Source organism: Tenrec ecaudatus, chromosome 14, assembly GCF_050624435.1.
Source record: "Tenrec ecaudatus isolate mTenEca1 chromosome 14, mTenEca1.hap1, whole genome shotgun sequence".
Classification (NCBI taxonomy): domain Eukaryota; kingdom Metazoa; phylum Chordata; class Mammalia; order Afrosoricida; family Tenrecidae; genus Tenrec; species Tenrec ecaudatus.
In genome coordinates this window covers 82,373,198-82,399,315 of record NC_134543.1, presented here as the reverse complement: position 1 = coordinate 82,399,315, position 26,118 = coordinate 82,373,198, and the positions used below count along the sequence as shown (strand labels likewise).

General features: G+C 51.6%; 4 protein-coding genes across 12 annotated transcripts; 1 reads left to right on the top strand and 3 right to left on the bottom strand.

The window, feature by feature from the left end:
• Nucleotides 1-441: 441 nt before the first annotated feature.
• LOC142426252 (magnesium-dependent phosphatase 1-like) lies at nucleotides 442-5,764 on the bottom strand. Of its 8 annotated transcripts, none has more exons than XM_075531720.1 (10): nucleotides 5,680-5,745; nucleotides 5,509-5,569; nucleotides 5,330-5,440; nucleotides 4,971-5,078; nucleotides 4,790-4,875; nucleotides 4,472-4,551; nucleotides 3,847-3,965; nucleotides 1,445-1,559; nucleotides 1,144-1,279; nucleotides 442-822 (listed from the first exon to the last, which is right to left on the bottom strand). In XM_075531720.1, exons 1-10 carry the CDS (start codon nucleotides 5,714-5,716, stop codon nucleotides 764-766), a joined length of 912 nt encoding a protein of 303 aa, XP_075387835.1. In that variant the 5' UTR covers nucleotides 5,717-5,745; the 3' UTR covers nucleotides 442-763. The 8 variants fall into 8 exon arrangements, 6 of the variants coding, with proteins under 6 accessions (XP_075387835.1, XP_075387831.1, XP_075387834.1 ...); XM_075531716.1 differs by having other exon boundaries at nucleotides 4,971-5,205; nucleotides 5,330-5,460; nucleotides 5,680-5,731; XM_075531719.1 differs by having other exon boundaries at nucleotides 5,330-5,443; nucleotides 5,680-5,731.
• Nucleotides 5,765-6,572: 808 nt separating this feature from the next.
• On the bottom strand, nucleotides 6,573-16,278 carry NEDD8 (NEDD8 ubiquitin like modifier). Its single transcript, XM_075531724.1, has 4 exons — nucleotides 15,984-16,278; nucleotides 7,851-7,898; nucleotides 7,601-7,683; nucleotides 6,573-6,953 (listed from the first exon to the last, which is right to left on the bottom strand). The coding sequence occupies exons 1-4, from the start codon at nucleotides 15,999-16,001 to the stop codon at nucleotides 6,854-6,856; spliced, it is 249 nt and encodes an 82-aa protein (XP_075387839.1). The 5' UTR covers nucleotides 16,002-16,278; the 3' UTR covers nucleotides 6,573-6,853.
• On the top strand, nucleotides 16,142-22,382 carry GMPR2 (guanosine monophosphate reductase 2). The gene is made up of 10 exons (XM_075531723.1): nucleotides 16,142-16,580; nucleotides 16,933-17,053; nucleotides 17,185-17,304; nucleotides 19,477-19,560; nucleotides 19,681-19,854; nucleotides 20,568-20,649; nucleotides 20,732-20,838; nucleotides 20,929-20,971; nucleotides 21,505-21,664; nucleotides 21,840-22,382. Exons 2-10 carry the CDS (start codon nucleotides 16,967-16,969, stop codon nucleotides 22,027-22,029), a joined length of 1,047 nt encoding a protein of 348 aa, XP_075387838.1. The 5' UTR covers nucleotides 16,142-16,580; nucleotides 16,933-16,966; the 3' UTR covers nucleotides 22,030-22,382.
• A 413-nt stretch (nucleotides 22,383-22,795) lies between these two features.
• Nucleotides 22,796-25,467, bottom strand: TINF2 (TERF1 interacting nuclear factor 2). 2 transcript variants are annotated; one of them, XM_075531714.1, is made up of 9 exons: nucleotides 25,009-25,467; nucleotides 24,748-24,852; nucleotides 24,534-24,635; nucleotides 24,354-24,461; nucleotides 24,171-24,267; nucleotides 23,546-24,002; nucleotides 23,389-23,456; nucleotides 23,199-23,290; nucleotides 22,796-23,072 (listed from the first exon to the last, which is right to left on the bottom strand). In XM_075531714.1, exons 1-9 carry the CDS (start codon nucleotides 25,198-25,200, stop codon nucleotides 22,938-22,940), a joined length of 1,356 nt encoding a protein of 451 aa, XP_075387829.1. In that variant the 5' UTR covers nucleotides 25,201-25,467; the 3' UTR covers nucleotides 22,796-22,937. The 2 variants fall into 2 exon arrangements, with proteins under 2 accessions (XP_075387829.1, XP_075387830.1); XM_075531715.1 differs by lacking the exons at nucleotides 24,354-24,461; nucleotides 24,534-24,635.
• Between the last annotated feature and the right edge of the window lie 651 nt (nucleotides 25,468-26,118).

Sequence of the window (26,118 nt, the reverse complement as noted above, 5' to 3'; positions counted from 1 at the left end):
CAGGTTCAAACAGTGAGACAAAGGCCCTTGGGCTGTGGCTGTCTATAGGCCAAAGGAATGCCACCCATCCCCCTTTCAGAGGGATGGGCACCAGAGTGTATGGCAAAACCTTGTTTTCTTTTCCCTCTGCATGCTCCCTTAACCACTGTTGGCACCAGCCCAGGGAATTGCGGCCCTCACACTGTTACTCTCGGCTGCAGTGGCAGCGTTCCCACCCAGCCCTGGCATGGTGCACACTACGTTGAGCTAAGGAGTCTGCATAATAGAATGCCATCCCTCTGTCTCCCGAATGTGTTTTCCCAAAGGAAAATTATGGGCTGTGCTGCCAGGGCATGACTAGGGAGGGGGAACATGAAAATCAGATAACTGGCATTCTTAACCCCAGCACTGGGCAACTGTAGGGCAAACCAATTTGAAAGACAAAACACACCTGCCTTAAAATAGGTAAAAGAAATGGGGAAAGCTCATTTGTTTATTTCATGTTCCAACCCTGCCTTCGTCACTCTTTATCAAATGCTCGAAACAAGGCTCCAAGGACTACAGTGTAGACAAGGCGGTACAGACACCAGGCTTCTTTCTAGCTGCCCAGTTTTACTGGAAACAAGGGCCCAGTACTGCTCTAGCTCCCACACCCAGATCTCTCTGCCGACTTGAGCCAGGGCTACACTGTGGCCCTCAGCAGGCCCTCCTACAAAGGCCATGCTCCTTTAACTCAGCAGTTGGCACTTGAGGAAAAGAAAGCCAGGAAGGTTATCCAGACACATCAGGATACCCAGTCTGCCAACTGCTTTAGTGCCGCGGCGTCTTCGGCAGTGTCGAGACCTTTGGGGAGATAACCAGAGGGAGGACGGTTCAGCACTCGGCATCTTTCCAGTCATCCCTGCCATACAACTCCGAGCCTAGCAAAGACCCTGGAGACGGGCCTCCATGTGCTGCTAATGCCCATGTACTCCTGTGCAAGTTGGATAAAGGGCAGCTTTCTCCTTCCATTCTCCGGCCCTAAACCAGCGTGCAGAGCTCTGTGAGAGAACAGCAGCACTCCCCGGGAGCCCTCACTGCCCATAGCCTGCACAACTGCAGCAGTAGCCGCCTCTGCCTTGCTCCCACCCTCTCCACCCTGTGGACCACAAAACACCCGAGTACCTGGCACCGCAGGCAGGTGTGTGGAGGGTACGCTGGGCAATCCGCCTGGGGGTTCCTCCTCCTCGTCGCCCACATTTAACAACTCCCGGGCCAATTCTTCCTGCTCCAGCTCCTCGAGCTCCGCCAACAGTTCATCCTAGGCACAGGACCGGACCACAAGACCGGTCAAGATCATGAAAGCTTCCCAGAGCTCACTGCTTCCAAAGCTCCCTCCCAAACTCTGCCCTGAGGGCCTCGGTGAGGCACTGCTTCTGGGTGCTCCAGGCTTTCTGATACTCCTAGGTTCCTCATTCCCAATCACCTCATCCACATCATCTCCAAACCCCACGGGCCGTGAAATGGCATCTGAGATTTGCTGGGCCAACTCCTGCTGTTCTGTGATGTCAGCCATCAGTTCATCCACTTTGTCAATGTCCCTGAGAACAAGATAGCCAAGAAATCAGACACCAATCCCTGGTACTCATCTTGCAGTGAAGGAAGCCTGTGGCTGCCAGGTAGAAGACATCTTTGGAAAACTGTAAAAAGGTTTAGTAACGGCTGAGAAATGGAAAGAAAGCACACTTGAGGATACATTGCACTCCCTTCCCTGAAGGATCTTTACGAATCAGATAAATCACTCCTCCCTTGAACATCACAGCCAGCAAGGAAGCGCTGAGGCGTAGTCCCTATAGATTCATTCTGAGAGGCTTTCAGGGTCAAGGCATGAGCCCAAGCTATTCTCCCCAGCCTGTAGCTCTCCTCCCCCCGTACCCACATGTCCTGGTAGGCCTTCTTCATGCCTTGGGCAGCAAGCTCCATGGTCCGAAGCACTTCTGTGTTGGTGGTGGCATTCTCGATGGCTTCACGTTGGAACTCCAAGGTGGATAAAGTCCCGTCGGTTTGTGCCAGCTGCTGTTCCAATCGTTTTTTCCTCCGCAAAGCCTGTAGGGCAGCTGACCCATTCCAAACTCTGAACATCACAGCCAGAACCACTTGCTTCCCACCTGGGCCCTCCCTAGTGGCCCCCCTCCCCACCATTACCTCTCTTATTCTTGGTTCCATGCTTCTTGGCGGTCTGTAGCTCCTGTTGGATCTTCTGCTCCAAAAACTCCTGTTTCTTGATCAGTATTTTTTCCGTCTCCTTTAGTTTCTGTATTGCCTCTTCAGGGCTTGGCCCCTTCTCTTTCTTCCCTGAAGAATCCAATGGAGCCATATTGTGTGAAGGCAAAACATTGCGTGTACCAATCACTGAGTGCACAGAAAGTGCTGGACGCGGTATACCGTGTTACTGTTAATTCCTCAGGGACTCCATTACAATGAGTGCACTCTCTTCACTTTACAAATGTGGAAACAGGCTCACCGATGTTAATTTTGGGGTCCAGAATCCTAACTAGTCTGAGATTCAGTAGGAATCAAAACAGGGCAGTGTGGCTTTCCAAAGCCAGAATTCTTTGAGCTATTTCAAGCTGCCTTTTGAGTCACTTCCAGCCATTTTTTTATCCCTTTCAAGAAAAATCCACGTTGTTGAGAATGTACACAAACCATATACCAATTTCTGCATGTACAATTCATGCCACTGATTGCAGTTTTCAAACTGGGCAACCACTGTCACGCTGTTTTTCTGAAATGTCCCTCCTTCCTCGTTCATATACTCACTGCCCCCTAAGGTGTATCTTTCAAGTGGCGGATGGCAAATGGATTCCTATAGAGACAGTTCGTTTGCTATTCAGTGCCCCATGGTGGTCCTAGCTGCTCAGATAGTGACTACACAGAAGCACACTCAATGGCCTACAGGGACGAGAGAAAAAGAGGACATTCCTTCTCCACCTTCTACAGTTATACCTGCCCCGCCCCACCCCAAGAAATAACCCTTGTCTGCATAAAACCCGGCCACTCTCCATTACCTATAGGGTAAAACGCAAACCTTTGTTAGCAAGATGCCTTTGGTCCTCCAGAGCGAGGCTCTTCTTGTTGGCCTCTCCATCCACATTTGCCCAGCAAGCCAGCACTCCCCTCTCCCTGAGTACTTTCCTCTCTGGCCCGTGCACACTCTTCCTACTTCCTGAAACACCTCAACTGCCTAGGTTTCTGGGAACCATCTGGACCACGGCTCCATTGGCTCCTTTATGTACCCTGGGGATTTACCAACACCGCACCACTGAGTTACTACCATGACCAGAGGCCTTCGCCTGGACATGGCCCATGGCAAACCCATATGTGTCGGTGTGTCCATTGAATCTCCTGTGGCTGGTTTTTCTGAAATAGCCAGCCCGCCATTCTTGAGGCACCTCTGGGTGGCCTTGAAGCTCTACCTTACAAGTGAGTGCATGGTCCAGGGACTGCTCTACTACACGGTAAATCCTGTTAGACTTCTTCCCCCCCCCCCCACCACCACCACCACAGGCGCTGGAAGGACGCGGGGCCCGACTCGGCCAGCATCGGTGCTCAGCAAAAGACTGGATTGGGACAGGTGGAGACTTGTCCCCCAAGCTGTGTTCTGAGCGCCGCCACCATGGGCCGCGCCCTCCACTCCCTCGACTGGCGTCTTCCCTCACCACCGGGAGAGGGCGGGCAGACCCGAGCAAGGTCTCCGTGCTCCGAAGACGGGCCTCGCACGGCCCTCGGCAGCCTTTCGGAGCGCTTCCCGGCCCGGGGCTGCGGCAGGGCCCCGTGCTCCGCCCCCAGGTGCCCGCACCTCCGCGAGCACGCGTGTCCCCGGCTCACCCCTCCCGAAGAGCCGTCCGAGACCACTCATCGCGCCTCTCCTCTCGCCCGCCGGCCTCCGCCCCACGGCGTCTGCCACGCTTCCGCGGAGGGCGGGGCCTCCGCTCCGGCCAATCACCCTGCGCGGTGAGACGTCATCAACACGCGGCCACTGCTACCACGTGACCGAACCTGCGGTACTACAACGCCCGGCGTGCTTCTTAAAGTGACCGCTTCGCCTTCACCTTTGCTACCGGCCTGTTCTCCCAGCCAACCTCGGAGTATCAGTCTGTACCCCGGAGGCGACGTGCAGGGCAATGGCACCCCAGGTAACGGGGCCAGTGGAAGAGTTCTGCACCCCGTTATCCCTTCCCACCCTGCAGTGCCATTTGAGTCCTTTGGGCTCGCAGTGACCTCATGAGTGCCCAGTCGAACGCCATGGGGCTTGAAGGATGTGCTCTCTCTGAAGCACATCGCCTGGACGGTCTGCCAACATCAGCAAAATGACACAGCCCACCTTGTGGCTGGGATCTCCTCGGTCTCACACACATACGCTTTAATAGTTTACAAGTACACGTGAAAATGCCTGCCTTCTTGATGTCCCCACTGAGAATTATCCACAGGGTTGGGCCCCCGGGCCCCCAACCTGGGCTTTTGCAAATGTCTCTAGTCCTTGCATTAGGGTTGCCAGATTCATTCCATTCGGGACGTGAACACAGGTAACACCTAAGAGGAAAAAAAGTCACATTCACCAGTCATTCGGGGCTCTCCACTCTGCACTTCCCTTCTGTGAGGAGCGCCTGTCGCGCCAACCATCCCCCCACCCCCAAAGTACATAAGGGGGCTTCAGCAAGCTGGAAGAAACCCCATAATCTTTAATTCCAACTTTGCACATACTTTTCCCAGTCCCCCTCGTATCTCCCTAACGTCTCTTTCCTGAGGAACCTTGCTCCTCATTCAGTACCCAGTGTGCCGACATCGACAATATTCCGCTTCTCGTCATCAAAGAAGACCATCCGGGAGAAAGGAACGCCCGTCTGCCGCTGCAACCTGCGCGGGGCGGGGCAGAGGGAACCGGGCTGGCATCTGCGTTGCCCCGCTGCTGGACATGCTCTCTCCCAGCCCCGGCCCTTAGCTCTGCGTACCTCTGAAAATGCGTGACCTTGCAGCCCGGGTAGATTTCCCGATGAACGAAGTATTTGACTAGGTCAAAGAGCTCCAGCAGCTGGTTGGCCCCTTCCACCTCCCCTGTCCTGCAAGCAGATGTAAAAGATGGCATCGGGAGTAGCACGGAGCGGGGGGTCAACTTGCTGTTCTCCCGGGATGGGTACACCATCTCGACCCTTATGTAACTCCTTATTCCTTTAGGCGGACAAAATGCTGTTTATTAAACACAAGGAACGGGAGAGGGTTAAAAATCAGGGGGACGTGCAAATACCTCCACGAAAAGATTTCTCACGCATCACTCCGCACCTGACCTTTTTTTTTGGTCGGTCTCTCTTACCGGGAAGCGGCCGCGACAGGCACCCCCAGGTCCCGCAGTCGTCCCAGGATCTCCGGCACGTCTGGGTACAGTCGGATGGTGCGGCCCCGGCTGTCTCGTACAGTTCCATCGCTGCTGCGGGCGAGAGTGCACTGAGCTGGCCGCCGTCCCCGGCCCTGCCCCACCCGCCCCGGCCTCACCTGCTCCGGTGGAACGGGGGGTCTACGTGCGTGTCGACCCAGAACGGCCACAGCGTGTAATCTGTGAGACAGAGGGGCGGGGAGCTTCAGCTTCGGTGAGCGCAAGGCCTCGGAGGACTCCGAGGGGGATTTGGAAAGGGGAGACACTACAAACTCCCGGCGGCCTCTCACCCAGGTCAAACACGGCCAGGCTGGGAAGCCGCGCCATTTCCGGAGCCGCGGGCCGCGCGCGGAGGCGGAGCCTGAGCCCGCTGCGGTCCCGTGCCCGCGCAGAGAAAGGGCCCTAGGGCGCCGCGCGTGCCCGTCCCTGGCTTAACCGTCCCGCCAGGCAGCCTCACTAGGGTGCACTCGCAGGGAAGGGAATGGAAGCAAGCTTTCTGCTGACACTCCCCTCTATTGAGATGGAGCCTTGGTGATGAGTGCCGCTCCAGGGAGATGGCTAGGCTTTGACTTCCGCGGTGTTAGGTCTAACTACCCTATCCTATCGGGAAGGTCACCAGGAGTTGGCAGTTTGGCTTGTGGAAGTCATCTCTCAGAGCTAGTCACTGCTCTCGATCTTTGTCCATACCAGGCCTCAGCAGCTCCTTCCGGCAAAGCCCTGGAAGCCATTCTCCAAACCCCGGCCAGATGTCCCCAGTTACCAAAACCAAACACAACTTGCCGCCACCGAGTTGCTGCCTACCCATGGTAACACTGTGGGGCCTGCTACAGTAGAATGCCCACTCCCCGCAGCCCTGAAGGAGCAAGCTGGTGGTTTCAAACTGCTGACCATCTGGATAGCTGCCCAACCTGTGGCAAGGACTGATTTGCAGTGGTTACCAATCTGTCTGTTCTCCCACCGACCCCAATTTCAGGACACCAACAAAAAAGACATTTGCTGTGGAGTTGAGAAAAGATGCCAATAAAGGACCATGGTGACAGGTAACACGCTGGGCCGAGCACATCCCTGAGCAGGCTTTCCTGAGACAGTCCCTCTAAATAAAGCACGCTGCCTCCCACCACCCTTCTCCTTCTGCCCAGGAAAGTGGGTGAGCACCAGATGCATTTTTGTGACACAAGGAAGATTTTAGGAGGCCAGGAAACATTTTATTGACAACCAGGGACAGGGCCGTGAGAGGGGAGCACACAGGAACGCCAACTAAAACCCAATAGCCGGCAAGGGCCCTTTGGGCCAGAAACACTGCATCCTGGGATCCTCACGCCCCCCCCCCCACTCCCACCCCCAGTAGATACACAGGACTGGGCATCCAGGGGAGGGGCCAGTGGCTCTGGGGTCCCAGAGAATGAGAGGATCTATGGTGCCTTGTGACCAGTGACAGGGTGAGGAAGGAGGTAACAGGGTCCATCACTGCCCTCGACGACCACCTCCTCCTCTCAGAGCCAACACCAAGTGCAGGACGGAGCCACCTAAGATCTTGTAGTCGGCTGCTGTCTTCTCGTCATTCCTGCAGGGGGCAAAGAAAGAATGAAAACCCCATCAACCGCAGGCATTTTAAACCTCCATCATGACTCTTCTGAGGGGGCGGGAGTTGGTGTCTGTAAACTTAGATGGAAGAAAAATTATACCCTCATTTTTATTAACCTCCTAACTAAAAATACTCATAGAACACTTAATCTTGAACATAAGCAAATAGCACAGAATATTAGCAAGATGGATAAATTGCTACCAAGACTCCAATTTTTTCATATCATATTGCAGTATTTTGAAACTATTTCAAATTGTGGAAGTTAATAAGCCCGCCATTAAATCTTATTTGATGCATTAATAAAGCACATATATTACTTTATCACAAAATTGCTGTTATTGTCTTTTGAGAATTGAGGCTTCAAAAAGCTCATGGAGAAAAATCCTTTCTCTTACAAATTCAATTTACCCACAAACTTTTGGAAGCCCCTTTGTATTTCAATAGTAATTCGTTTTCTTCATGGAAACAAGTGTTTTATGACTGTAAAAACCTTCCTGAAAATGGGTACACAGGTTTCGCCAAGCGGCCCAAAGCCCCAGTGCACCCAAACACAGGCAGGCCTGGACCGAGGCACCCTCCGCATCGGCACAGATCGCCCGCCTCAGTCCCAGCCTCCCCTTACTTACATCTGTTTGCCACTGTAGATGAGGCGCTGCTGCTGTGGGGGGATCCCCTCTTTCTCTTCCACGCGCTCCTTAATTCGCTCCACCTTCAGGAGAACAAGTGGTCAAAGTGGTCAGGGACTGCTGCGGCAGGGTGGGCTGTGGAAGTGGGAAGAGCAAGGGCATGCAGGCAGCAAGGGCAAGGACCACGCTCATAAGAAATGTCCATGGCAGGGTGAAAGGCATACAGAGGTGCTGAGAATAAATACATCACCTTGTCCGTGGGTTCAATGTCAATTTCAATCTCCTTTCCGGTCAGCGTCTGAAACAGGCAAGGGTTTTCCTGAGTCCCAGAGCACACTGCACTTTCTAAATTGCCTGCTCCCTAGAACATTCTCTCTGGCTATGTGGGGCTCTAGTGCCTTCTGAGAGAAGCACATTCTCAGGAAAATTGTTTTGAAGAATCAGAAGGCTTTGCCCCCATCGATTCATCAAACATGTTAGTCTGTGGACAACACTGTAGGAAAAAACTGAACCATGTAATCATCTTCACCCCATGCCCAGCCCTTTCTGAAATGAGTAAGAATAACAGGCATCCCTTTGGGTACAACTGTAGGGAGAGGTGCCTCCAGGCAAGGCTACATCCCAGCCAGAAAAACTTCTTCAATGTGTGGATTGTGATAAGAGTGTATGGGCCCACTGATTTACAATCATTTTATCTTGTGCTCCACCCTGTCCGCTCTCCCCTTTCTCAAACCCTGGCCACACCACGTTTCACAATGGCCCAGGCAGTGACACACCACAGTGGTCTAAGTTAGGAGCACCTCCAACTTTCCTCCAACCCTCCAAACACACAGCTGCTAAATCGATCGAGGTAGTAACTGCATTAGTAGTTTCTTAGGGTGCTGGCAAGGGGACTCTGGTGAATGCACAATTCAATATTTAAGCTATTGAACTGTATGGTATAGAACTGACATGTCAATAAAGCTTCACAAAATAAAACTGTCGTTGATTCCAACTCAAGGAGATGCCCTAAGGTCAGAGCAGAACTGCGCGCCACCAGGCTGCCTCTCAGTGGCTGATTGGGGGGAACAGATGGCCAGGCCTGTCTTCAGAGGGGCCTGTGGAGGGGCCAGAACCTCCCAGTCTCGCACTGAGCCGCTGAGCATAGAACTGTCAGTACTTCCCAAGGACTACGAATCTCGCTCCCAATGCAATTGAGTACCTCCCCTTTATTCCTATTCCTTTATGCCCATCCCAGCTTCCCAAGAGCTTTATTCATTAACTTAATCCCAAACAGAGAGGTGTGTCATGTCAACTGTCAATCTTTGTGGCAGGGTGAAATACCTGGATGATCACGCAATCATCCCAGCCCACCTTGACTGACTGACCTGTTTTCCCATAGTCAGAAACTATGTTGAGGACTTTACATGCATCAATCGTTCATCCTTGCAAGTCCCTCTATTTACTGTTCTCTCCATTACACATGAGGAAAATGGGGTTTGGGCAGGTTAAGTAGCATGCCTGCCACGTCAGAAGCAGAGCAGCGCCAGCCTAGATTCTTCAGTCCCAGACTATCCCCTCAGCTCTTTACTCTGCACTGACCAGATCTGCCTGGTCTAGAAGTGGGCCAGCGAGTACACCTGCGGCAGGTCACAAAACAGCAGGTGGTTCTATCTCTGGGGCTCGAGAATGAATGAATGAAGTATTCAGGAAATTTCCTGACCATAAGAATATGGTTCACTATGTTTCCAAAAACACAGACGCAACTTCTACGTAGACCCAGAAGAATTACAACAGCGATTCTCAAGTTACCACTACAGACCGCGCCTGCCTGCGAGACACTTTCCAGCCTGTGGCAGCACAAGGAAAATACTGACAACAGTGAGATTTCTACCAACTCCAGTATTCAGCTGTCCCTTCAGGAAATGATGGCCAATTCTGGACGCTCTCCAGCTGCTCTGCGGAAGATGTGGCGGTCTGCTTCCACCCGGTGCCAGCCTGGAGACCCGGAGAGCCTTTCTATTCTGCCCTGCAGTCAGAAGCTACGACCTGTAGCGGACTTGGACTTGATCTGACGAAGTGAAAGTTTTTGATTCTGTTGTACACAATTAGTTGACTTTGTTGATCTTAGGTTTTTGTGTTAAAATATATATAACATTTATTAGTTTAACCATTTTCAAGTGTACAATTCAGTGTATTAGTATGTTTGTCATGACTATTCTATTTCCATATCTTTACCATCTCACATAGAAATGCTATGCCTATTACCCATGAACACCATCTTGTCCTTCCCCGACAGTCCCTGTTGTCCTGTTTGTCTCTGTGAATTTGCTATTTGTTCATCTCTGTTGGACTATCTATCAGAACTACATGACGATATAATATTCCATTTTATGTGTATATCATCTTTTGCTTCTTTCATCTGCTCCTGAATATTTTTGTATTTCCACCTTTTGGCAACTGTGAATAGTGCTCCTATATACATTGGTGTCCAGCCATCTGTTTGAATCTGATCTTAACAGTGTACAAGGCCAAGGTTCTTAAGTAGGCAATTCCATTTCTAGGTAACTAACTTGGGAGAAAAACACTGGGCATATATCCAAAGAGGAACAGGTATGCAAGATATACTGTAACACTGTTTATTAAAAACAGAACTGGAGGCAGCCTGAACGTCCACTAATAGATTATGACCCTATAGTGCATCATGCTGTTGGTGGGTTAGGGGCCACCGAGTCTTGCCCGGCACCAGGAAACACCGCCCGGTCCTGAACCATCATCCCAGCAGTCCTTATGCCTGAGCCCATGGCTGCAGCTGCGCTGTCACTCCCTCCAGTTGAGGCCATGTACTACTCGGTGGGGTACATTACGCAACAGGGTATACATGAACACGGAAAGGTAGCAAGAAGGCACAATTCTGTAATTACATAACAATCAATGGCCCACAAGCACACATGTAGCACACAATGCACTTGAAAAGACAGAAGTCTCCATCTCTGAAAGCACTGGTCATCTGTGCGAAGTAGCACAGCTGGAAAGAGGAGGGACCCTGGGTTGTTGCTGTTGGTGACATCGAGCCGACCTGACTCAGTGTGACAGAGCAGACTGTGCCAGTTAACAGAAGCAGATTGCCAGGTCTTTGCTTCTACAAAACTATAGGGTAGGTTCGAACCACGAACCTTTAGGTTAGCAGTCAAGTGCAAACCACCTGTGCCAAGGCACCTTGACATTATGATTACATCAGGAAAAAAGTTTTCCCCTTTTAGTTATGTAGGGACAATATGGTCGACTGTCTGAAATTTGCCTTAAGAACCTCAGTTAGGGAGCTTTGGTGGGTGTCAATGGAAATTGGGTATGAGATAATTTTTTTCTGAGATAATTTTCGAAGCTGGGTGAAAAATACATCATACTTTACTTACTGCTATTAAATGTTTAATATTTCCCACAATTAAGCATTTAAAACTTTTACAAAAAATTTTCTTGAATAATTTTAAAAATGCCTAGATATATCATGATACCCTGAGTACGCCCCCTTCAAATCTTGTTACTGTGACCTGACAATTCATCCCAGGCTATTTATCAAGTATATAAGTATAATTAAGTACAACAACTGCTCGAGGCAACTGTGGGGACTTAAAATGTGATCCAGCCTTCACCAACCAATCGACACACAGCTAGATAAAAAATTAATAGAACAAAGCAGTGTACAAAGGGACTAAGGAAGAATCACTGCTAGTGGAACACAATTCAGATCCCTTCCCCTCGAAGTGGTGGAGGCCAGAGGGTAACAGAGGCTAGGCCACGTTGAGACCAGAAGCCAGGGTGAGGAAAGCAAGAATCAGAGCAGAGGAGCAGTGCTAAGGCAGAGCAGCAGTCTCCTGGCCCATAAGACTAGAGGCCAAGGGACTACATGGCTCAGAGGCTGAGGAACAGAGAGTCTTGGTGTGGACATAACAATATCCTTACTGTTTTCTAAGAAAGCAGCCCAGAGTAATGATGCTCTGGAAAGAGAAATCAATGCAGAATCTGAAGTTAAAAAATACAATGCCAAACAGTTTAACAATAACCCAAACCTTCGGACCAACTAAAAAATACAACGATGAAAAGATGTTGAAGAAAGATCTGTCTGATCTTACACAGTATGCCTTGGTTTAGACTCTAAAGTTTAGAAGGCCAGCAAGAAAACTCTGGTATCACAACGAAATAAAGATATAAAATGATGAATGAAGGGTAAGGTAACGGAAAGAAAAAGCAAATGAAAAAGAAAAGCTATGTTCTATCAAAGAAGGGTGATGACTCTCAGGAACTGGGTTCTAGATCCCTGGTAATTGATTTGAGACAGGTAGTGGGAAGATGATGACATGATGCAATGAAGTTCTGGGCCACGGAGATTGAGATAGCAGGAGAAGATGTCACTCAGTGGGCATGTCGTTGTAAAGGGTCACAGAGGGAGATATGGAAGAAGTTGGCTACACAGAGACAACAGTGAAAGACTAAATAAATCACAGAGGAACTCAGCTAATAAAACTCATCATCTCTATAATTAAGTCATTGTAATATTATATATGTATAAATTATATAAGGAAATAATACATTATATGTATATTTAAGTGTCGCAAATGAGAGAGGACAGAGAGAGATAAGGAAGGAAGGAAGGAAGACCTATATAAAGACAAAAAGCCAAGTGTTGTGGGGGCAGAGGGAAGGAGACTGGCAATTTTAGAGAAATCCTAAATAAAACAGGCTCAGAGCTTCTAAGGGCAGAAGGAAACCTGTGAACCCTCGACAAGATGCATCAGCATTATCTAAGAGCGAGCGTGTCAGGAAGGCAGGCTCTTGGGTCTCACTCAGCTTCGCTGAATCAGAAACAGCATTCACTAAGATCTCCTCTTGCACACAGTATTTTAAAACTGCAGGTTTCCCCTCATCAGCGGGTCACCAAGTCAACGGAGAAATGAACGGAAAATATCAGAAGCTATCACACAGAGTAAAGGTAGGTTTGTTGTGAATATACTTGGATCCTGTGGGTTGAAATAAAAACTAAAAAAACAAGTAACACTGAACACAGGTGTCAGGGGAAGCCAGCCCTAACACATCATTACGGGTCCGGCAGGCACAATTGTACAGCGATAATAAGTAAAGATCATAGTAAAGTTATAGAGAGCATGAGAGATAGAAGAGAAATATTGAATTAAATTGAGTCAGACACGATTCATGGTAGCATGCTCACCTCAACCCCGCTGGATGGTCCACGTGGGAGGAGAGAGAGAGCGTTAATGCTAGCCCAGGCTTTTATATTCTCTGGGGACATGCAAGCCCCCTAATTACAGGTGAGGACATACGTCACGGGAAGGGGTTGTGCTATAGGTAATACAGTAATGAGAGGGGGTGGTCTAGGGACAGACATGCAATAGGGAGAGGAGGGATTGGGGACATACATGTGACAAGATAGTTGGATCCTAGATTTAGGATGGCAATTTAACTTTGGCTGTCACAGAGCCAGTCTGGCCTGTCCCCTGGCTCAACTGATAGAGACCATTACTGGTAGGGTGTGAACGCTTGGCCGCAGGCCTCAGGGAGAAATAGTTTATTGTCCCCAGTAGTGGGGAGCAAGGCCTACCCTGTAGTCTGGTGACTAAGTGCCCTAGAGGCCTACCCTGTCTTCTGGTGACTAACTGCCCTCTGGGAGGATGTCTGTAAGTGTCTGACCTCCATCCCCCCCCACACACAGGGAAAGTACTTTCTTTTGGGTTAGGACATGTGGAACCACATGCATTGAGAAGATATACTCACTTATCTGGTAGTGCTTTTCAAACACTTTTTACACTGGCCTACATTATTAATACAAAAGACCTGTTAACACGTATTCATGTAAAACGCAGATAAAATGAAAAAAATCTCTACAATGTACACTTACCTTTACCAGCATCATACCCTGATATTTTCTATTTGTTTCTTTTTAATGTTGGTTGTGATGCAGACATATTGATTTCACAACTTTTATAGGTTACCATTCAAAATCTGAAAAATTATGGTCTATAACGAGTTGTATGACTTCATTCCTTAGTCAAGAGATAGGTTAAGGAGAATCAGGGGAAAGTTAAGGATGACTGATACATAAGCGAACTCTGGGGAAATACAATAGACGTAAGAGTAGACTTGACCTTGGTTTTTTTTTTGTTTTTGCCTCCCTCTATGCAGATACAAGGGCAAAAGACTGGGCTACTCTCTATTCCCGTAAACAGTGAGTTTGAGAAACTCACGGGGATAGTTCTACCCTGTCCAACACGGTCGCTATGAGTTGGTATCAACTTGATGGCAGTGAGTGAGTGAGTGAGTGAAGCCGGTGCAAAAGAGGAAACTGCAAACAAAAGAATGAAGGCTGGAAATAGGTGAAGAATTGAAGGTAATGACACAATGGATGGATGTATGGATTGTGATAAGAACTGTACGAGCCCCCAATAAAATGATTTTAAAAAAAAGAAGTGAAGGTAAACAAGCATCATCCAGCTCAGAAGCAACAAAGCACACCAGTCTGTGCGATCACGAGGTGTAGAAGGGATCAGGCATCATCAGAACAAAAATCTTATAGTGAATCAAGGGGGAAGTGCGGAGTGGAGACCCAAAGCCCATTTGTAGGCAACTGGACATCCCCTTACAGAAGGGTCTTGGGGAGGAGATGAGCCAGTCAGGGTGCAACGTAGCAATGATGAAACATACAACTTTCTTCCCCCCACTATCATGATCCCAATTCTACCTTGCAAGTCTGGCTAGACCAGAGGATGTACACTGGTACAGATAGGAACTGGAAACACAGGGAATCCAGGCAGATGATCCCTTCAAGACCAGGGGTGAGAGTGGTGATACTGGGAGGGTTGAGGGAAGGTGGGTTGGAAAGGGGGAACAGATCCTCCCCCCCACTATCATGATCCCAATTCTACCTTACAAATCTGGCTAGACCAGAGGATGTACATTGGTACAGATAGCAACTGTAAACAGGAATCCAGGGTAGATGACTCCTCCAGGACCAGTGGTAAGAGTGGCGCTGCCTGAAGGGTGGAGAGAATGTGGGGTAGAAAAGAAAGGGGGAACTGATTACAAGAATCTACATATAGCCTCCTCCCTGGGGGAGGGTCAGCAGAGAAGGCGGAGAGGGGGGAGACATTAGACAGTGTAATATATGACAAAATAATAATTTATGAATTATGAAGAGTTCAGGAGGTAGGGGGGAGTGAAATAGGAGGTAGGGGAAAATGAGCAGCGGGTATTAAGGGCTCAAGTAGAAGGCAAATGTTTTGAGAATGATGACGGCAACAAATGTACATATGTTCTTGACACATTGGATGTATGTATGGATTGTGATACGAATTGTACGAGCCCCCAATAAAATGATTTAAAAAAAGAAAAGAAAGGGGGAACAGATTACAAGGATCTACATGTGACCTCCTCCCTGGGGGACAGACAACAGTAAAATGGGTAAAGGGAGATGTCAGACAGGGCAAGATATGACAAAATAACAATTTGTGAATTATCAAAGGCTCATGAGGGGATAGCAGGGAGGGAGGGGGGAAATGAGGACCTGATGCCAGGGGCTTAAGTGGAAAGCAAATGTTTTGAGGAGGAGGGCAATAAATGTACAGATGTGCTTTACACAACTGATGTATATATGGAATTGTGGTAAGAATTGTATGAGCCCCTAATAAAACTATTTTAAAAAATAGAACGAGGTGAAGGAAATGAAGAGAAACTCAAGTTGAGAAGTGGAGATGAAGGAAACACCTCCGAAGTCGGATGCTAGTCTCAAGGACTCGGGCACCGATAAGAAAACGGCTTCGGTCAAATTCCAAGCAGCTCGACTCAGAAACGTAGGTACATACGATTGAACGAACCCTCTCAGCCTGGGTCCCTGAAGTAAGCCCCGCTGCGACACTGTCTCTGCAAACGCTCGCGGTCGAGTGCCCCCCACCCCACCCCACCCCCCGCTTCCCCCCTGCTAACGTCCGGCACTGAGCTCCGGGAGGGCCAGCGTTGGGGGCTGGGAGAAGTCCGTCTGGTCTTGAAGGATGGAGGGCAGAGTCTGAGCCCGGTGTCGGTGGGGTTCAAGTTGATGCTTAACCTCCTCTCTAACCACTGAGGCGCCCATACACCCCCAGACTAAGGCGGCCACCTTCTGGGCCAGGGTCCCGGGTTGGCAGGAGAGGCCTGGGCCCTTCTCACAGCGTCCACCCCAAGCTCTGCAACCCCCAGGGGCGCCCACACTTCCCATCAGACCTCGCGCGGAGCCCTGAGGCTGTCAGCGCCCTCCGAGCCCGCGAAAGGCGTGGCTGTGGGTCCCCCTGCTCCCGTACGAGGCGCCGCGGCCGGCCCGAGTACCCCCGCGTCCGGGCCAGGCCGGAGACGCTCCCACCTTCACTTTAATTAGCATCTTCGTCCCAGTTTGGGGCTGCACACGGATACACTGCTGTTTCTACCGCTGTGACCGCTGCTGCCGCTCCCCAGCGCTCCGCCCGTGGAAAACCACTTCTGCTTCCGGGTCACCACGGCTAGGCTCCACCCCTCTTCCTTTAGGGGGCGTCCCGAAAAGGTTCGGGAGTTTGCCCACGCTTCGTTTGAGCGGCGTGGTAATGAAGTAGGAGGCCGGCTTCGTGACAGCACAGGCGGACGCCCCCGCGGCCCCGGGGGTCTTACGGAACCTCGGGAGCGTTTAGGGAGGGGCGGGGCGGACTGGGTCTCCCAATGTGCCACAAGGCCCTTCCTCCCGCCGCACCTGGGAGATGTAGTCTCCTGGCCCTCGGGTCCAATGGCCGCGGCGCTGGGTGGACTCTGTTTCCCAGAAGGCTTCGCGCGGCTGGAAATCCCCCCCCCCCCCCCAGTTAGTGGCGTTCTCGCGCTCCAGCTGCGGACTCCGGCGGCTTGGCGCAGCGGGCTGAGAGAGCCTGCTCGAGGGCGGTTGCTAGGCAAAGGGCACTTGGATCAACGGCCACCTGGGCCCCGGCAACAGGAAGTGAGTACCCCTCTTCCGGAAACTGGCTTTAGGACTCCCCTGTCCTGGGTACACCACAGCTCTTACCCTAAATTTACTCACTGCTGGCTAGGGAATGTGCCCTCGTAGCTTCTCTCGCAACCGCTTCCCAATTCTCCCTCACAAGCAGGTACTTGGTACGGAGATCTCCACGGAGAGTCACCGCAACCACCGGCCCGGGCAGAGGTGACAAGTTTCAGGAACCACACCTCGACCCATGCCCGGACCTTCAACTTAACAGGAGGAAGGGGGACCAGCGCTGTTCCCGCCCTGCCGGCTTCTAGGCGCAGGGGGAGACTGGTTCCGTCGCCTCCTGACACTGCCTACCTTCCAGCCCTCAGACTCATCGCTGTCCTGAGACCCTCACCATGCCTCACATCGACAACGATGTGAAGCTGGACTTCAAGGATGTCCTGCTGAGGCCCAAGCGCAGCACCCTAAAGTCTCGAAGTGAAGTGAGCCTGCTCCTTTCCATGTTTTGTCAGACGCCCCAACCTCCTGGAGGGCCAGGCCGCACTAAAGTACCTGGTTCCTGCAGCACGTTTTTCTGCTTGAATGAATTGCTGTTTCCTTTTGTTACCTGCAGGTGGACCTCACAAGATCCTTTGAATTTCGGAATTCAAAACAGATGTACACAGGGGTTCCCATCATTGCTGCCAATATGGACACCGTGGGCACCTTTGAGATGGCCAAAATTCTTTGTAAGGTAGGGCTTCCCTAGTCAACCCCTTCTCCGTGGTACCCATTTGCCCCAGGTGTTTGCATTCCCACACCCACCCCTTAGCTCTCTGGCCTTCGGCAGGCAATTTATAATATGGTTCACTACTAAAGTTCCTTTATCCCAGAGGTTCAAATGGCCATGAGAAAGCAGCTGTGGTAGCGCAAATGGTTAAGCACTCAACTGTTAATCAAAAGGTGGGTGCTGTGAGGGCCAGGAGCAGCTCTGTGGGAGACAGACATGGTGATCTGCTTCAGATTACAGCCAAGAACACCAACCCCCCCCTCCCCCCGCCCCAAGCAGGCCTGCTCCTGTCACATGGGACTGCTGAGTCAAAACCAACTGATAGCTCCTTCAAATATCTAGTGCATATACAAATGTGTGTAAGAATCTCTACATTAAAAGTTAATCACAGAACCCTGTGCATATGTGAAATTCAAGTCTAAGCTTGACCCTATTTTCCCTGTGCCCTACCCAGCAGTTCATCCACACTGCCAACTTTTTGCATCAGACCAAGTGATTATTGTTTTAGTCCCAAAACTGTATACACTTGGGGCATTAAACATTCCAAACTAGAAGATACTAGGGAGCAGCAGCTTCCATATTGTTCTTTTTGGCTGCCAGCCAGTGATTTTCCCCCATCTCTAGTCCTAGGTTTGTGGGGTGTGCTCAAAATTGCTTTTCTCATATACAGGTTGTTCGCTTTCAAAATGGAAGAAGCTGCTCCTCTCTGTGTTACTACCTGGCTCTGTCTTTGTAGCTGAGAAGGTAGACAGTTACCCAGGCACCCTGAGACATACGCACGCTGCTCTAACAATGTAGCCCTGGTTGGTGTATCCCGCTAACATTTGTGGCTGTTACTGTAGAGGACTTCATCTACCTTCGTGTCTTTTTGCTTGCTGCCTCTGTGGAATGTGCTGTCACTTTTCTGAGGTTGATGGTTATGCTGCTTCAGTGGAGTTTACTGCGGTTTCCATTTACTAACTGCTTAAGAATCCTGCCATTGTCCACCTGTCTTGTCCAGTTGTGGAATGGTGACTTTTAACCGGTGCTACCAGATATACCGGGCTGGTTCTTGTTGGGGACCCTGTCTTGACACATGCTGAGAATGGCGCTTCCCTTCAGTATCTTGAGAATCTCATTGATAATAAAATGACGATGCAAACTTTTTAGAGATCTAGCTTGGTATGTATTCAAATGTGCTCAGCATGTTACTGTGCCAGTCAAGCTCCAAGATGGACTTACAGGGTGGCTTCCCAAACGCAGTGTTCCCACTCATAAGTAGGTAGGCTGATGACTGAGCACAGCACTCTGTTTTGGCTGATTAGGCGAATGTGTCTTGAGTTTGTCAGTTGCAACACGAGCACTCAGCCAACTGATGTCCTTTGTCTATTTGCTTGTGTGCACTCTAGAAACACAAATTCTGGCATTGACAGCAAGGTTTGAGTGCTTGTCTTAAAATACAGGAATGCTGCTTATTTATTGAGCTTGTGAATGTGATCTGACGAGTCACTATTCTTGAATTTGGTGGATTAAAATAGTGGGGACAGGGCGACCCCACTACTCCCTTTCCAGGTCTAGCGCAGTGCCTTGCATCAAGTAGTTCAATAAATGTCTGTTCTGAAAATAAGATAGGCGGAATGAAATGATTACAGCATGGTCCAGGGAAATATTCAAGGAAGGATTGGGTAGTACTTTGAGTCCATCACCCTGAAAGCCTTACCTTTTCTAAGTAGCTGGACTCACTGAATTGCTGCTGGTAAAGGGACCGGAAAAATACAACAAAAGGTTGGTTCAGAACGAGGGGTCCATTCTGTGCGGGGCCGAGTCTGTGCGGGCCAACACCGGCTCCCTTCAGCCTGTTTACCCCATGTCGCTTTAGGAAACAGCGTTATGTGCTGGCCAAGTGAAATCCAACCCAGAAGATGCAGTACTCTGTGGTGGGAGTCTGTTGACAAGTCCTAGTGTACAGTGAAAGGCTTTCGTGGGCATTGTAGGGAGAAGCTTTGAGTTGAACCTCAGCAGACTCTGACTTACACTTGCTTTTTCCAAACAGACCCCTCTCTTCTCCAGCTCCCAAACAGGATAGCTTGGGGGTCTGTTTTTAGGGAAAACCCCTTAAAGACATTCTCTTCTTTTCCGTTGCTCCGCCCTCTCCAGTTCTCCCTCTTCACTGCTGTCCATAAGCACTACAGCCTGCAGCAGTGGGAAGAGTTCGCCATTCAGAATCCTGACTGTCTTGAGGTAATTACTGGGCCTACCCTACTTCTATTCCTGTCTCCTTCCAAGAACTTCTTGGGGACCAAGCCTCACCTCCACGTCCCGCCCAGCACCCCCTCCGTCAACGCTGGTTTTTCCCTCCAGCACCTGGCTGCCAGCTCAGGCACAGGCTCCTCCGACTTTGAACAGCTGGAACAGATCCTGGATGCTGTCCCCCAGGTGAAATATATCTGCCTGGATGTGGCAAATGGCTACTCAGAACACTTTGTTGAATTTGTGAAGGACGTGCGGAAGCGCTTCCCCCAACACACCATCATGGTATGTTTCCACACTCGTGGCCTCCCACTTCCATTTTGTTACATCACTTCATTTCTTCCCTGCTGCCTGGATAATTCTAGTCCACTTCATCTTGTCCTGGGGAAGGTTTTTCTTGCTTAACGTATGTTTATTGATTTGCGTGGCCTCTTTAAACCCTTGCAAACCCAATGCCTCAGACATCACGCAGCAGATTCTGCTACTACACTCGGCGCACCACACACACCTTTTACATAAACAACTGCCTGAGGAAATGAACAAGTTTGAGTCTGATGACAAGGTCTCCTTTCATCCCTAGCATTGAAGCTTCTCTCCTTGTACTGTCCATCCTGCAAAAGGCAGATGTAACTAGGCAAACCAGTGGGAAGCCCGCATGCCTCCCACCTCCTCCTCTGAAGCCAGAGCAGCTCTGTATTAGAATGGTTTGGACACCTTTGGGCTTGCTAGCAGAGGAGCCTGAGCTTGGGCCCTAAAACTCATCTCCCATGTTGCCTTTGCTCACAGACCTTGCTGCCTGAGTGCAGTCAAAGGCATCGTGGACCTCTGCCTCTCACCCGCCCTCCTCAGGGAAGCTGGAGGTGGGGAGCAGGGTCAGAGGGTCCCAGGGACCCGTTTATAGTGCAATGCTGGGAGGTCCTGGTCCAGGCACAGTGTGCAGTAACCCACAGCCTCTCCATTGGGAACCCTAAGCATGCTGTTGGATTGCTTTGTCACAGGCAGGGAACGTGGTAACGGGAGAGATGGTGGAAGAACTGATCCTCGCCGGGGCCGACATTGTCAAAGTGGGCATTGGGCCAGGTAAGCGGTTTCTGTGTGGCATGCCATCTGTGGCCAGCCCCTGTGGAGCCCCTCAGACTCAGTCTTTGCACGCCCTCCCCAGGTTCGGTGTGTACCACCCGGAAGAAAACGGGAGTGGGGTATCCGCAGCTCAGTGCGGTGATGGAGTGTGCGGATGCCGCTCACGGCCTTAAGGGCCACATCATTTCAGTAAGGCCCATGGAGGGCGGGTGTGTGGCTGCCACACAGCTGGGTTCTGCTGGGTACGGAGGCTCTCTCTCATACTCTGTCTCTTTGCAGGATGGCGGCTGCAGCTGTCCTGGAGACGTGGCCAAGGCTTTTGGTAAGGGGGTTAGAAAGACACACGAGTAGGATCCTGTAGACAGGGATAAATCACCTTTCCGGGGCTGAGGCGAGGTGAGGCTAGGGCAGGCTCAGATAGCCCACTCAGCCCCCTGAAAACTGTGGTGTGTCACCTGGGACAAGCCAACAGAATTCTCCATGTGGAGGCCAGGACCACCACACTGTCCCTAAATTATTGAACTGCAGTCCCCGAGGCCGTCAGGGAACGGGGCAGAAACCAACTTGCTTCCGAAGTGATCCTTGCACTAAAGTGGCTTTGCTTCTGGGTCACACAAAAAGCTGCCCCAGTGAGAACACGAACCGGTGGTAAGCTTCCAGGAGCTCCCTGTACATGGGGAAATTAGGTCTGTTGAGGGCTGGAAACCAAAGCAAGATGCTTGAGTGGGTTCTGGGCCAGCAGGAAAACAGAACCAGGAAGCAGCCTAGCTCCCTGAGGGCTGAGCATTTGAGGTCTGACTTCTGAAGGTGGGGATCGGAATAACATCTCTTTCTTTCCCTGGCTGATGCCAACAGGGGCCGGGGCTGACTTTGTGATGCTGGGTGGCATGCTGGCAGGGCACACCGAGTCAGGTGGCGAGCTCATCGAGAGGAATGGCAAGAAATACAAGCTTTTCTATGGAATGAGTTCTGAACTGGCCATGAAGAAGTACGCTGGGGGTGTGGCCGAATACAGGTCTGTATGGAGGCCTAGGAGCTGAGGGGTCTTGGGCAGCGTGACCGAGCAGGGTGGGAAACAGATGGTACAACTCTTGGGGGCAAGGAGTGAACAGGTACTAGATCCTGGGGATGTGGTACTACATTTAAGGTATCTGCAAAGAAGGGGTCAATCCTGTTTTCCTACTCCCAAGGGCTTCAGAGGGCAAGACAGTGGAGGTCCCCTTTAAAGGGGACGTGGAGTACACCATCCGAGACATCCTTGGAGGGGTCCGCTCGACGTGTACCTATGTGGGAGCGGAGAAGCTGAAGGAGTTGAGCCGGAGAACTACTTTCATCCGCGTCACCCAGCAGGTGAATCCAATCTTTAGTGAAGAGCGCTAGACCTGGAGTTCTGCCCACCCTCCCAAGACACCAGGATCCCTCCCCAGTTCCAGTCCCTCCTGCTACTCGCGGTGAGCCGTTTCTCGTCCTCCCACTCCCAAAGGCGTCTGCAACAGCTCCGCACATCTCTGCCTACACATGCAACTCCAAGGGTGCTCCCTGGGGACAAAGCAAGGGGTGACGAGGCTCTGAGGAAATGAAAATAATCAAATGGCAAGCTGGGGTGGTGGCAGCCAGAGGATTACTGACAGGAAAAGACGCTGAGTTATAATGACCTTGGTCTGGACGAGGCAGGTTTTTTTGTAGAATCATGATTTGGTCATCGGTTTCATTAAATGAGACTTGACTACTCAGACCTTTGCTGCTCAGTTACAGCGTTTGTTATTTGAAATACGCGGTAAAGAGATCCCCCAAACGTACAGGAGCTTCCCATAAAAGATGCAGGCATCTAGGTGCAGCAGCGAGGTAGCGATGGCACAGACCATTTGCCATGGGGTGCAGGGCAGTATCCTTGTTCTACTGCCACTACCCCCAGAGAATATGGCAGCATGAGAATTTCCAAAGTTCATTCCGGTATACAGGTTCTGGGCATCACCAAAGGCCCTCTGACTTCCAGACTCTTGGTCTGGTAGCACTTCTGGGCACATGTGAACATTTCCGCAGGGAAGGGAAAAGCAAAGCCCTAGCGGCCGGTTCTGCTACTAAGGACTGACTTCCACTGACCACTTGGAAGTCCTTATTTTCCTTCCCTCACATCAAGACAATGTTTGAACAAATTCAGAATTTAATTACGAAGGGAGCATTTAATTATGAAGGGAGCAATGTCGTCAAGTCATCCAATCCTGGGTTTCCCTTTCATCCCCGCTCAAGTGCTTAATCTGGCTTGAATGCGCAGGGGGCAAGCCCCATCATCGGGGTCTAGGTGTGTCTATATGGTCATGGGAAGGGCTCGGTATGGTGCGTGGCCCAGAAGGGGAGAGATATTCACAGAAGGTGGGGATCAGGGTGTCAAACTTTGTCTTCTGATAGTTTCCCAAAGACTCCTGCAGGGAAGGCAGCAGGGAGAGCCGATCATCATCCTATTTCCTGAGTCCTCCATGTTGTGGAGCTAGTAAACTTCTCCGTCTAGGTTCTGCCTATCCCCTGCTCCACCTTTCTGTTCAACTCACCTTCCCTTCCCTCTGGCCAGTCTCTTCATCATCAGAGTCCAGAACCAGGTCCCCCACAGTAATGACAGGGCTGAACAGACCCAGCAAGCTAGCTGTAGGAGGATAAGCAGGGTTAAACTACTGCTTGTTGCGAACACAGGCCTTAAGAGAGGTGGCAGTGTGAGCCAATCTTGTAAGTCCCCATCCCTACCTGGCTGCTTGGTTCTAGGAGGAGACAGTGACAGTCTCAGGGGGTCCAGGGCACAGTCCAAGCAATTTCTGAGGGAAGAAAAAGCAGAGAAGTTGGAGAGAAGGGCAAGTAGACAGGCAACGTGGCCCCAGTAGGGAGCTGTGACTATTCTACTCACTCCTTTGGCTCGGAGGCAGAGGAGACAACAGCTGGCTTCTCCATTAGGGCACTTTCCTCCAGGCCTTGGAACAGACTCTTGGGCTTCCCGACAGCCACTGCCTTTGAGCCCACAGCCTCTGCTAGATCTGTTGTGTGCGTCCTGTTCTCAGGCTTAGACACAACGTGGGCTGATAAGCCCAGGTTCCTGAAGGGGAACAGCAAGACTGTGGGGCGTTCCTTCTGGGCTCCTCTAGTGGACTGCCATCGAGACTGGACTCTTCGCTGGCCTATTGGGGCCAAATTGAAATGCTGGCCACTCAATAAGGGTTCTGGGTGCTTCCTTGAGGCTGGCTTCTGAGGGAGGCATGGGCTGGCCTTAGCTTTTGGCTGAGACTTGCCAAGTGAGCCTCTTGGTTGCTGAGGAGAACTCCGCTCCACTGGCTCAGTCATGGTCACTGAGTTTGTAACAGGGCACTCTGGAAGACAAAGTGAGGCTCCTTGTCAAGAGAACAGACAGTAACATAGGAACCCAAGCCTGGCTTTCACCTCAGGCCCAGGCAGCCACTCCAGTGGGCTGCCCTGGAAAACCTCATGCTACAATAACACCCTCGGTCCAATTCCTGGTTCCCCCAGATGGTTGGTACCTGGAAGTGGCCACTCCATATCCACTCCATATTGGCTCAAGGCAAACGAAGAGGTCAGAGAAGCCCCAGGCTGCATCCAACTCAACACATCCTGAAGCTGTGGGCAGGGAGAGAGCGATGAGGACCACAGGCCTTGGGACAACCCCCTGCACTGGGCACTTAGGTGTCTGACCCCAACGGGACCTGCTGTGCCTGTGCTGGAGGCAATGCTTTTTCCAGTCGACACAGGTACTCGAAAAAGAGCTTCTCCAAGGCAGTCACAAAGGGTTCCCCATACTCTCGGTCAAGTTCCTGGGGGAGAAAGGGCGGTTAGGACAATGAAGATGGGCTCCACACGAAGGCCTTCAGAGCAACCGGTCGCACCTGCAGCTGTTTGGTCAAATCCCCAGGCGTCTCTGCCAGCTGCTTAACCTGCTGGCAAAAGGTTCTCTGTGCTTCCAAAGTCCTCCTCAAATCTTGCTCCGTCTGCGGAGGGTGAGGAAGGCAGACAAGTTAGGGGCCTCGCGGTCTGTGGCTGGGGGCGAGGGGCATCAAAGTCAACCAGAGGCGCAGTTGGCCCCAGGCAGGGGTCACTTACCACTTTGGGGTCCCTCACTTGAGGGGCAGATTCTGGGAAGTGGAAACTTAAGGCGTTCAGGACGTGGGCCCAAGGCTTGCCCTGCAGGATCATCTCCACCACCACCTAGGGCCGAATGTACGGTCCCAGCTCAGAGGCCCCACTTCCAGCAACGCCCTCTTTGTCCCGATCCCACTTCCAAGTCGTCTCTCGTCAGGTACTCCCATCGCCCACCTCGCGTCCCGTCCCCCGCACCCCACCCTGGTGCTACAGCGCCAGTACCTTGGCCTTTAGGCCCAAACACAGGCGCTCGTGGTGCCGGTAGTGCACTAAGCCGGGGGCAGCGGAGCGCAGCGATCCCAGGAAATCCAGCACTCGCGGAAAGAGGTCCACTTGGCGCCCACGGACTACTCGCCAGCAGGCTGCGGCCACGAAACGGAGGGAGGCGGGACTGGCTCCCGGGGGTGTGGCCATGGGCGGCGGGCTCGGCCCCGGGGGCGGTCCTTGGGCGGCCCTTCCCCCAAAGTGAGGCTCCAACCGCTCCAGCGCGCCGTTAGACGGGCGTGCGCGGGGTCCCCGGCGTCCGAGCCATCTCGCTGCCGCAGGCCGCCAGGATCTGGGGGATCTTCTACCTTGGGCCGGAGCCTGAAGGGGAAAGGCAGCCGGCCCCGATGGCCTCAGGGCCCTCGGTTTTAAGCGCCACTCGGCTCTCCGGACGGAGTGCTCTGCCACTTCCGGTTCCGTTACTAGTTTCCCGCCGCCGGAAGAGCGGTAACAGCCAATGGGCCGCCGGCGCGCCTGTGACGTCACGCCAGGAGCCGCGCCCCCCCGGCGGTGCCCGCGCTGCTCCCGCCGTCCGCGGGGGTCCCCGGTGGTCCGCAGGCCGCCGCGGGGCTCGGACTTGCTCCGCGGGCCCGCACTTTCTCCACGGCTCGGCCTCGTGCGCGGCTCCGGACACGCAGTGCCCAGCCGCGTCTTCGTAGCGTCTCTCGGGCAGCCCGCCGCGTCCTGTCAGCGTTCAACCCAACCGAAGAGGGCGCCCGCCTCCAAAACAGACTTTGTAGACACCTAGCTGAGCCGCTACCCGCCTTCCTCCGCGTGGTGGAGGATCATCGTTCTCTTTTGTTAAATCATTTTATTGAGGCCTCTCACAAAATACAACAAGCCATAATTCATTTGGACCAAGCGCACTTGTACAATTGCTGCCACCATCGGTTTCAAAACAGTTACTTGAATTTTTGGGTATGAGCTCCTCTTTATCCCCACCCTATCCCCCAGGAACCCTTGTTATTTTATTATTTATTATCATTATTGTTGTTTTACCGTATCTTACACCATCCAGTGTATCCGTTCACCTACAGTTCTGTTACTCCTACACCTCCAGTGGGGGGA

What these genes read in the sequence shown, in the direction of transcription:
- NEDD8 (XM_075531724.1), bottom strand. An exon ending in ACATTGAACCCACGGACAAG is followed by an intron (nt 7,684 to 7,850) that starts GTGATGTATTTA and finishes GTTCTCCTGAAG; the next exon opens with GTGGAGCGAATTAAGGAGCG. An exon ending in ATCTACAGTGGCAAACAGAT is followed by an intron (nt 6,954 to 7,600) that starts GTAAGTAAGGGG and finishes TGCCCCCTGCAG; the next exon opens with GAATGACGAGAAGACAGCAG.
- LOC142426252 (XM_075531716.1), bottom strand. Translation starts at nt 5,716, where the DNA reads ATGGCGCGGCTTCCCAGCCTGGCCGTGTTTGACCTGG. An exon ending in AAGGTCACGCATTTTCAGAG is followed by an intron (nt 4,876 to 4,970) that starts GTACGCAGAGCT and finishes CGCCCCGCGCAG; the next exon opens with GTTGCAGCGGCAGACGGGCG. An exon ending in AGACATTTGCAAAAGCCCAG is followed by an intron (nt 3,966 to 4,471) that starts GTTGGGGGCCCG and finishes CTCACCGCGCAG; the next exon opens with GGTGATTGGCCGGAGCGGAG.
- GMPR2 (XM_075531723.1), top strand. Translation starts at nt 16,967, where the DNA reads ATGCCTCACATCGACAACGATGTGAAGCTGGACTTCAAGGATGTCCTG. An exon ending in TCCCCCAACACACCATCATG is followed by an intron (nt 19,855 to 20,567) that starts GTATGTTTCCAC and finishes GCTTTGTCACAG; the next exon opens with GCAGGGAACGTGGTAACGGG. An exon ending in CAAAGTGGGCATTGGGCCAG is followed by an intron (nt 20,650 to 20,731) that starts GTAAGCGGTTTC and finishes CGCCCTCCCCAG; the next exon opens with GTTCGGTGTGTACCACCCGG.
- TINF2 (XM_075531714.1), bottom strand. Translation starts at nt 25,200, where the DNA reads ATGGCCACACCCCCGGGAGCCAGTCCCGCCTCCCTCCGTTTCGTGGCC. An exon ending in GTTTGGGCCTAAAGGCCAAG is followed by an intron (nt 24,853 to 25,008) that starts GTACTGGCGCTG and finishes ATTCGGCCCTAG; the next exon opens with GTGGTGGTGGAGATGATCCT. An exon ending in CTGGCCAGAGGGAAGGGAAG is followed by an intron (nt 23,073 to 23,198) that starts GTGAGTTGAACA and finishes CCTTCCCTGCAG; the next exon opens with GAGTCTTTGGGAAACTATCA.